The 10,772-nt window shown below is 44.8% G+C and overlaps 1 protein-coding gene across 1 annotated transcript in view; it reads left to right on the top strand.

Moving 5' to 3' along the window:
• The first annotated feature begins 317 nt into the window (after positions 1–317).
• The window catches only part of UTP20 (UTP20 small subunit processome component), a 117,719-nt gene continuing 107,264 nt past the window's right edge, over positions 318–10,772 (top strand). The window contains exons 1-3 of the mRNA XM_040344316.1: positions 318–522; positions 4,424–4,504; positions 5,974–6,040. Coding sequence (XP_040200250.1) covers positions 478–522; positions 4,424–4,504; positions 5,974–6,040 — 193 coding nt within the window. The 5' untranslated portion in view covers positions 318–477. The remainder of the gene's footprint in view (positions 523–4,423; positions 4,505–5,973; positions 6,041–10,772) is intronic.

Here is a 10,772-nt window from a genome sequence, read left to right as displayed (position 1 = left end):
ATGTTGTCTAAAATATTTTATGGTTTCAATGCTAAACTGTCCTCTGAGAAAGTTATCTGTATATAATAGAGGGTATTAACATGTTTCAGTGCTCTCTTTATAAAGCACTGTATTTTATAACTCATTTAAAAATGTGATTTGGTGTGCTGCATTGTTCTTCCTGCATGAATTTCCACTCTTCTCATCTTGTCTCTGCTTCGATGCTATGTATGCGGCTTGTAAAGTCCGCCAACCACAACATGGCGCATGAATTCACAGCGTTCCGCCATGTGGTTGGCAACAAAGCAGCTGTTCGGGGTTTCCGGAAGTGCGTCTGGGTTACGTCACTTCCGGCAAAGATGGCGGCCCCCAGTGTCTAGCAACGTGTGTCTAATGTGGATGGGGATGTGCAAGAAATCAAAACATAAACAGCCATAACATAATAATACGAATTACAGTCAATTTGCGATCGATACGGAGTTACGGTTGTTGTGAACCATGAAGACGAAATCATCTCATCACAAGTCTGAGAACACATTTAAGGTATGTACTGCCATAGTGCTTATTACAGTGATCGCTTCTATGGGCACCAGCATGTAGGAGCTATCTCCGTAATTGTATTATAGTTTAGTCTAGACCTTGTGGAACTAGAAGTCTCAGCAGGCCTAGGCGGTACTCTTGCCACTATACTCTCATTTCTGATCCTTAGTCTGCAGCTTGTGTCAGCTACTTTGTAACATTACATTGTACATTGTGAACAGCAAACAGCAGACCATGTGTGGTCACATGTTATGTGTTTGTCATATGCTTATGATGTTTCAGGTTGGAACTGTTCGATCCCGATATAGAGGAAATAGGGTTAACTTATGACTTCTTGCTGGATCTCAAAGTACACCCTGTATAGATTAGCTATTATACCCCAAACCAGGCCTACTTTATTACATGATAAAATGTGTGTATGTTGTGTGGGAGCAGGGAGGGTGGTTCCATACATTGTTACTTTATTGGAGTATCTCAAAATGACACTTTATTCCACTCTATGCCAGACATCCCAACCTGCAAAAACTCATTTCAGGGAGGTGATGTTTTGCGCTGGCGCCGAACCCTACCCCCCCCCCCCCTACTTACAGCTGTACCTGTGCCTATTAAATGCAGCCTATCAGTGTCTATCCATGCCACCTCCTCAGTGCCTACCAGCCCATCGATGTCTAACAGTGCAGCCTATCAGTGACCATTAAGGATGAGCTCTGGCGTGTTCGCATGCTACACGTGCAGAGCCCGCCAGGAAGTGTGCACGGCGCTGCGCTAATCACAGCCAGGGAGACATTGTCCCGATGCTTGGCTGCAGAGATCGGGAAATGTCTCCCTGGCTGTGATTATCGCAGCGCCGTGCACGCTTCCTGGCGGGCTCTGCACGTGTAGCATGCGAACACGCCAGAGCTCATCCTTAGTGACCATCCGTGGCGCCTCATCAGTGCCAACTAGTGCAGCCTATCGGTGTCAATCAGCGCCCACCAGTGTAGCCTATCAGTGTCCATCAATGCCACCTCATCAGTGCCTACCAGGAAAGCCCATCGGTGTCCTTCAGTGTCGCCTCACCGGTGCCCACCAGTGCAGCCCATGAGTGTCGCCTCATCAGGGCCCACCCAGCAGTGCAGCCCATGGGTGTCGCCTCATTGGTGCCCACCAGTGCAGCCCATGTGTGTCGCCTCATCGGTGCCCACCAGTGCAGCCCATGTGTGTCGCCTCATCGGTGCCCACCAGTGCAGCCCATGTGTGTCGCCTCATCGGTGCCCACCAGTGCAGCCCATGTGTGTCATCGGTGCCCACTAAGGATGAGCTCTGGCGTGTTCGCATAGAACACGTGCAGAGCCCGCCAGGAAGTCTGCACGGTGCTGCGCTAATCACAGCCAGGGAGACATTGTCCCGATGCTCGGCTGCAGAGATCGGGACAATGTCTCCCTGGCTGTTATTAGCGCAGCGCCGTGCACACTTCCTGGCGGACTCTGCACGTGTTCTATGCGAACACGCCAGAGCTCATCCTTAGTGCAGCCCATGAGTGTCACCTCATCGGTGCCCATCAGTGTCACCTCATTAGTGCCTACCAGTGCAGCCCATGAGTGTTCTACAGTGCCACCCCCATCAGTATCCACCAGCAGAGCGCCCCCGGCTCTGTCCCGCCCCCTCCCCTGGCCACAGAGGACAGAGCAGCAAAAGCGGCCGTACTCCATTCGGCAGCTCTGTCCTCTGTTTGTGTGTGAGTGACAGGCCCAGCTGGGAGATCGCCCTGCGCTCTCGGGTGACTGGGAGCCCGCAGCCAAATGCGGGAGATTGTAAGGCGTCGTGAGGTGCGGTGCATAAACCGGCTGCTTATTTAAACTTTGACGCTACACATCTCAACGAGTCACATAGAAAACATTTGTGCAGAGAGGGCTCGTTCACTCCAGAGCGTTATGCGGGATACCCACGTTTCCCATACAGCATTTAAAACGCACTGCAGTTGCTATCTGCAGCAGGTGTCAATGTTAACTGTTATGTTACTCACACCCCAAACACAGGTCACAAATGTGTTTGCCTGAACCGGATCGCATGGTACAGTAGTAGTGCCATGCGATTTGCCCCTGTGGCTTTTATAAAGTAGTGCATCCACTATTCTTGGTGCAGTCCAGTGCAATTTCCGCCTGTTGAAATCGCACAGCACCCAGATTGCATTTGAATCGTACAGAAACATACAGCGCATTCCTGTGAAATTCATGCTGTGAACTGGTCCGTAGCTTGTGTTGATCTATGCAGACATGTTGTGAATGGGCCCTTAGACTGCCTCACTTTCCCCTGTGTGGGCACTGCATTTCCCCCCGGTGTCTGTTCTCCACTGCAACCACAAGCTTTATACAGATGAATGAAAGAACTGAGTTGGGCTCAGAGTTTGTAGCCATGCCTGTATAGTAAAGTGCAGAGAGTTGAGCAATGTAAAGGGGGACTGTACTGCTTATGGGGTCTGATTTTGGCTAGGGACGAGCTCTGGTGTGTATGGATTCTAGTTCAAGCCCACCCGGAAGCTGTCATCTGTGTTGGGCCTATTATCTGTGGCCAACACATTAGCCGCACATGTACACACCTCTTGTATGGATGCAGCTGTAAGGTGGGGAATGTTTGGCACAGTACAGTTGACAGATTCCTGGTGGTCTTGCACACCTGGATTTGGATGAGAATCCAAACACACTTGAGCTCATCCCAAGCCATAATCAGACCCCATAAGCAGTACATTGCAAGACACTCTGCATATCTCTATACAGGCATGACTACAAACTCTACTGGGATCAATGGATGAGCCCAACTCAGTTCCTAATACTATATATTATCTAATAATGAGGGTGGAGAAACCTGTACAGTGGTTATTTATTTATTTTTTCTTTTTCTGTCAAAGGTACACCTGTACTTATGGAGTAACCATTTAGCAGTCAGTTGGAATTCCTCTTGTGCGTGTCTTATGTCAGCCGAGGGAATTCTGATTGGTTACTATGGGTCCCTGCAACAGAAATGAGCCTGTAAGCATAAAGCCTCATTCACACTTGCGAATACGGCAGGACAGCCAATTGCAGCGACTGCTTGGCCCGTACAAAGCAATGAAAAGCTGACGAGAGCCACATTTCTCTGTTCACATGTATTCGCACATCTAGCATTTACCTGTGGTTAGGGACAGATGGCCAGCCCTGGGCTTAGGAAGGATCATCTGCCCCTAACCCAGGCACCTGCTAGGTGTGCAAACACATGAAAACGGCCATAGCTCCAATCAGCCTGTTTGCACACATTTGTGATTTTTGCCGCAGGAAATCCGGTGTCTTGTGTAAGGCTGGGTTCATCCTAGTGCGAATTGGATGCAATTCGCATGTCAGGAGATTTTGACTGGCGCTCTATGGAGCCGGTTCTCACATCTCTGGAGCGGCTCCAGCGTGAATTGCACAGGAGTCCTGTGCGTCTTTTGGTCTGTTTCAGGTCCGTATTCAGCCCAAAATTCGGGCTAAATTTGGACATGAAACGGTGAATGGAGACGCACTGGACTCCTGCTTTGATCAGTTCCGTGCTGCGGTGTGAACCCAGCCTTGATTGAATAAGGCCATATACTTCCTAAAACAGATGTTTTAGGCAAAGCAATGTGGCATGTTGTATGCACACATCTGACAGTCATATATGTTGAGATCTGTCATCAGTTACAGTGCAACCTTTGCAAACTGCCCTTTATTGAAACAATTGCATGTTCTGAAGGGGGCTTTTTGTTGCCAATGCATTAGGTAAGGTTATTGAAAGAAAGCAATCATTGAAAAGTGTAAACATGATTGGCTGAGAAGCATCAAATGCATATGATACATAGAAGCATCAAAAGGCTGAGAATAAATACTCTGATTGTTGTTTGATCATTCATATTTGGTATTTTTGTCTGCAGTTCCAGACCTTTTCAGAAAGACTAGCAAATGTGAACATTGATATTATACACCGTATTGACCGAACAGAGAGCTATTCAGAGGTAAGGATTTCTATTTCTCTTGTGTGCCCTGCATATTTTATATCTGACTTAACTGTACTAAGGCCCAAATTCCAAATGTGGGTAAAATGTAGTTGTGCTGTGCCTGTATTGGGAGAATATAAATATTTTATACAGTGCTATAAATACAAATGTAACACAAATAATTTACTCAAAGATGTATTGAGCTTTTTAATAGTGGGATTGCAATTTAATGAAACCGAAGACACTTTTTTTAATTATTTTTGTATTTATTTATTTTTTTACTTTGAGTGGTAGGTATAGCAAAATAGGAATGGCATATCTTGAGATTCAAGCAACTATGCATGCAACAAAAAAGTTAGAGCATAGGGGGAGAAGGAGGCAGATGTCAGGATTCTATCACCAGTAAAGTTGGTCATTTTGAATGAAAATTCTCAGTACATTTGATGACTTGACAAAAGTGCTTCAAAGTGCTGCTCTGAGTCTGCACCTCGCTGAGCGGCTGAGCCAGCTGCTGGTCCAGGCATCTTGGTGAATCCCAACATTAAAGTCGGGATCTCAACAGAACCTGGACTAGCTCAGCGACGTCAGCCAACAGTGGGCTTTAGCCTGCTGTCAGCTGAATATTGGCTCCTGCTGCTTTCATTCACAGAAGGGTGCAGGGGCTTCCGAGCCATGCTTTGTGCGTCTGGATACCTGCATGAGTGCCACCACAGCACTATGCTATGGGGCCACCCAGAGAAGAGGAGGAGCGACAGCATCAGCAGATGAAATAAGAGGCCACTCTGTGCACAGTAAGTAAGTATAACATTTTATTTTAAGAAAAAAAATTGTACCAACCACATTAACCTTTTGCCAGCTTCATAATCACTTAATTTCAATTTCTGTTATAAAAATAGTTGAAGTTTTTCCATCACTGCCTGAGGGCTGGTTTACACTGGGGGGGGTCGGGGTAAAACCCATGCAGTTAAGTCATGTTTTTTACTTCTCCCCATTGGCCCTCACTTAAGCTGCAAGGGCAGCGAATAAGAGTGTTCACTTGCTGCAATGCTTTTCTTTATGGTTGCAGCAAAGATGATCCCCTTGTTGTGTTTGGTGGCCAATGGCTGCTAAAATTCCATTTATATACGCCATGTTAAAGAAAAACTGTACTAAGAAATATTTAGCTCTTTGAACTCTCTCCTTTTGAGAATACTAGTTTTACGATTGTTATGTTGTTCCCAGAGGCTTCAGTACATTCAGTCACTGACCTGGAATAAGTATGTGACTCAGAAATTAGATTTTGCTGTGATTTTACTAGCTGCTTGCATGTTTCAGGTCAGTGACACAGCAAGTGTTGAGTCCAGAGAAGACAAAGCAACAAGCATTTTCAATAGATGATTGGCATTGGCAGCTTTCTGTTTTCTCTCAGTACTTTCTCTTTGTGCATTTGTAAAGCTAAAATCTTCTAAGAGTGTGTACCTGATTTTGGTATCCTTTGCTTGCATTAGGATGTTGAGACGTACTTCTATGAAGGATTGCAGAAATGGCGGGATCTGAACCATACAGAGAATTTTGGTATGTATATCTGTATGACCATTTTATTTTATTTTTTTAAATATAAGGATCTTGGCAAGACGGATAATACATATTCAGTCAGGAGCATACCCATGTTTGCCCATGCCATGTTCAGGGTAAAAGGTGAGATGTCTCACTGATTTAAAGGTAGTGAGGTATATGATTTTCCTATTCTAAAATCCGTTACTGCTTCAAGCTCCTTTGTAACTTGTTTGACAGATTTCAGCAGTGGTGAAATCATTCACTTTTCTGGTTAGCGGATTGGTGCTTCCTTGCACGTAGCTTTTTCAACAGTTAAGCAAATCTCTGGGTATGATGAGGAGCACTTGCGACCACTGAAAACCCTACACAATACAGTCCTTGTATATTATCCAGGAATAGAGCATATTGTAAAGATGAAGAGGTGCAATCACTACTCCCTACCCACTGAAGGTTCTGAGTGGAGTTGCACCGATACTGTTTTTTTTTTTTTTATCGGCGAGTACAGATACTTGTGCTTAAGTACTCGCCGATATCGAGTACCGAAACCTTTGCGGTACGATTTGAATGGGCTCAAATCGTACTGCAAACAATCACATGTGATTTGAACAGGATTGTGGTGCGTATCCTTTCTGACTCCAATGCAGTTTCCCGCACCGCTCCTGTGTGAACCCAGGCTGCAGTCCCGGTGCGGGAAACTGCATTGGAGTCAGAAAGGAATCGCACCGCAATCCTGTTCAAATCATGATTCTTTGCCGTGCGATTTGAGCCCATTCATTTTGAATGGGCTCAAATCGCACAGCAAAGGTACTGGTACTCGGTATCTGAGCATCTGCACGAGCACAAGTACTCGTGCAAATGCTCCTTATCGTTGAAACCTTAGTTCTGAGGAAGAGGTTAGAAGTTAGAAGAGGATCTACCTCATTTCATGCCCTCCTCAGCAGAAAAACAAATATTTGCCTTAACTCCTTCCCAACCAGCATAGGCATTTCACTAAATGGGTCTATACGGGGAGTGTGGCTGTCACATAGTTGGGAATCTATCCTGTCACCTCCCGATCATGAGAGAATGAGAGCTGTCTATGACTGCTCAGTCGATGTGCTTGGGAGCATGCAGTGCGCTTGCGCTCAGCATAGAAAACTTGGCTGTCCGTCGATGCATATTTGTGGCGTAGGGACATTAAAGCCTATCCTTTTTGCCTCCACACATATGCATTAGATAGAGGGCAGGTGAAAGAAAGCAAGAAAGAATCTTGCTTGCTGTTCTTCTTAAAGCCTTATAACTAGGGAAGCGGCAGAAGACAGCCGAGGTATTAGGGCATGTAGAGATGATATTCGGACATCAAAATGATAGAGCTTTTTGGGAACCTTGCCTTAGACCTCAGCTTCTGCTAGATGTTGGTAACACCATTGAGCTGTGTCATTCAGCCTTCGTTAAATAGACTGCGAAAATACATAGGGAAACTGTTTTACCTGCCAAAGGATTTGTAATTCAATGTCGTTGGTTTTGTGATTAAATGCCAGAAAGCACAGCCAAGTCCTAAATAATCATTGCAGCAGCATTACAGCTTGATTAAAGACTAGCTTATCAGAACACGTTCCCAGCTTGATGATGGGTCAGTGAAGCAGCATCAGCCCCCTGAGAAAGCATCCTTTTCTCTTGACTGCTTGTTCCCTGTTAGCACATGTGCGTGAAGTAGAGCCTGATTGGCTCCTATGGACGAAGAGGCTGAAATCAAGACAAATTCAGGTTACTTGTGCTAGTTCTTTGTAGAAATACAGTTAATTATTTAAAAAAAACACCACACTGCATTAAATATCATGCTTTTTTTTTATATCTGCCCTGTGTGTTGCTTTATTCTTGAATTAGGTCATGCCTATTTAACTAGATTGACGAACATAAAGTATAGATAAATATACATGAGATGATGAAAGTGTCTTTCTGTGAGGTTAGAGTTACTCATGTGCATTTAATGGATGTATATCATTTTGTAACCTGTATATTGACAATCAGTAGTTGTATATGTTCATTCACAGGAGAAATGTAGTCATGACCTGATTCTTGGTGCAAGAAATGGGATGTTAAGGAAGTATGGATTATTACTTCTGTGTAATCACCTTAATAAAACCTGGATGTGTTTTTTATGAGCCGTTAGTGACTCAGTCGATGGTTGTTATGCATCTTTTCTGCTTAAAAGATTTTTATTGAGTTTACAAAAAGAGATGTCAAAGTACAGATAGAGCCTCAAGTTAAGGTAACTGAGAAAACTGTAGGCACAAGTAGGTGTGTAACAAAGTAAGACTGGGGGTGTCCCATTTTGACACCCATGTTTTTTCTTTTTGTGCTATAGCACTTAAAAGGTGTTGGGTGCATTGTGCAAATAAAGTACTGGTTCATATAATATGTACATATTTTACAGACCCAGGACACAATTAAGCTCTCTTGAGGTTATAACTTAATCAAAACACTTTTTTCCGATAAACTTTTTATTTTTTTTACTATGGATGCAGAACTAAAAATGTAAAGCACTTGTTTAGGAGATATCCACTGATGGCAATAAAGGGGAACCAATTATCCATTTTATAATTTTGAAATGTAAATTCTGCACCAAATGAAGACAGCATTGCTGCTTGCTATTACCTTACCTTTTTGTTATCTACAATATCCTTTTCTGTGCCCCTCTGATTTCATATAGTCACTGAGCAGGATGAGCTCAGGCATGTTCAGATCCTTCCTAAGCTGTCCCACCAGCAGGTTATCATGGCATAAGCATCTGATGTCCCTGCCCCCACCTCCCCCCCCCCCCTATAGCCACGTGTATATGTGCGGCTGTGGGGTAGGATATACCTCAGCCACTTATGTTGGGTGGTGTGCAGTGAAGGCTTCCTAGCGAGGATAGCTCAGGTGGGTTCGAACTAGGATCCAAACACGCCCAAGCTCATCTCTATTAATGAGGTCTACCTTTCCATACCATCATAGCTGCATTGTCCAGTAAGGGTGCACCCATACTGGCCTCTGGGGAAGTGTCCTTGGTCAGTTGAATAGCGTTTGGCTGAAATGTTCAAGTTCTAACGAGCAGGGCCCTCTAACGTCTCTGGAATTGTATTGTAACTGTACGCCTTTATTTTGTAAAGCGCTGCGCGAGCTGTTGGCGCAATATAAATCCTGTATAATAGCCATAGAGATTTAAACAACAGTAATAATGTGAAACTTAAAGAGGAGCTCCAGTCTCCCCCCAAAAAATGTAAAGTCAGCAGCTACAAATACTGTGGCTGCTGACTTTTAATATAAGGACACTTACCCGTCCAGGGATCCAGTGATGTCCTCATCCGAAGCAGATTCTTCAATGGGTTTGGGTGCAGGCACCGTCATCTTAAAGGAGAAGTGCAGCTTGAGCTTGTTTGGCTGAGCTTTTTCTATGGGTCACAGGAGTGCAAAACGAACCCGTTTTCAGCAGAGAGCGGACTGAAGTTTGCTCTCTGCTGACATCACGGAAATCAGTCCAGGCACCGTGTCATCACGACAATAAAGTCTGTATCTGCCAGGTGCCTGGACTGTTACCCGTCTTGGCCTCTCAGTGAGCCGCTGAGAGCCAGAGGCCGCCTCCGCCCCTCCACAGCTCAACGCTCCAGTGAGCGTGGGGGGCAGAGCGGAAAACTGCTGACTGATAGTTAGTAGCTCTCTGCTTGGGGAGCTGTAAGAACCGAGCCATCGGCGGTGTTGGATGGCTTGGTTCTCAGTGCAGAGGCGCCGGGGGACAGATGCAGCACCGGTTCCATGCTGGATCCACCTAGGCAATTATAATGGGGGGGGGAAAGAAAAACCCATACTTCTCTTTTAAGTAAGGGAAAGATTCACGGCCTGTTTCCTACTGCATGTGTGTGAGCTGCCCTCACTCTGTGAATGGTCCCACAGTCTTGTGGGACCTGTGATGTGTCCCAAAAGGCTGCAGGGAAAGGGGGTGGGGCAAACTTCCGACTCTCCACGATGGAAATATATGTTTTAAAATGGAGTACATGCTCACTATATATTTCATATTGTGCTCTTATTTGGTCAGCATGTTCCTTTTTCTGCACATGTGCATTCAGCACACCTAATTGGCTGCTAGCGCTGCCCTTCCCACTTCCAGGCTCAGTGCTGCTGTATAAGGAATTACAGAAGGCTGATACTAAGTCAAATGTAGGTACTTACACTAGTTGCATTTAAAAATACACTTCATTATTTTATATGAATGCATAACTGCATTAATTAGTGTTTTCTTTAAATCTTCACTTTAGCTTTAAAGCAACTCTGTCACCAGAGGTTCTGTTTTACCCAATGGGTCACGTGTAAAAGAAATGTTAAAGCGGGGTTCAGGGCATAATTTAAAATTTTTTTTGCAAGCTAAAATTAATCACATTAAATAGTCCCTAAAACATATTATTTCTCCCGAATCGTTCCAGAAATCATTGCAAACACTTGCCTTATATCCTCCAGCTCATGTTGTGGCCGTATCCATCATATGTGTGGGCATGTGAAGCCCAATTCCTTTTTCTTCCTGGTTTTCAGGGAGAGGTGCATGCTGGGCGATTTTTAGGCACAGTAATGCCCAGAGACTCCTGGGAAATGAGTGTCATCATTTCCCAGGAGGCAATGGGGTCTTAGGACAGGAAGTTGAACCACCTATTACCAGGAACTAGGCAGATTACAAAATCTGCCTAGTAACAGCCAGATGGAAGTGAGTAAAAAATGTTTTTTTTTTTTTACATTAAAG

The sequence above is a fragment of the Rana temporaria genome, chromosome 3 (assembly GCF_905171775.1).
Source record: "Rana temporaria chromosome 3, aRanTem1.1, whole genome shotgun sequence".
Taxonomy (NCBI): Eukaryota; Metazoa; Chordata; class Amphibia; order Anura; family Ranidae; genus Rana; species Rana temporaria.
This window is presented reverse-complemented; position numbering and strand designations above follow the sequence as displayed.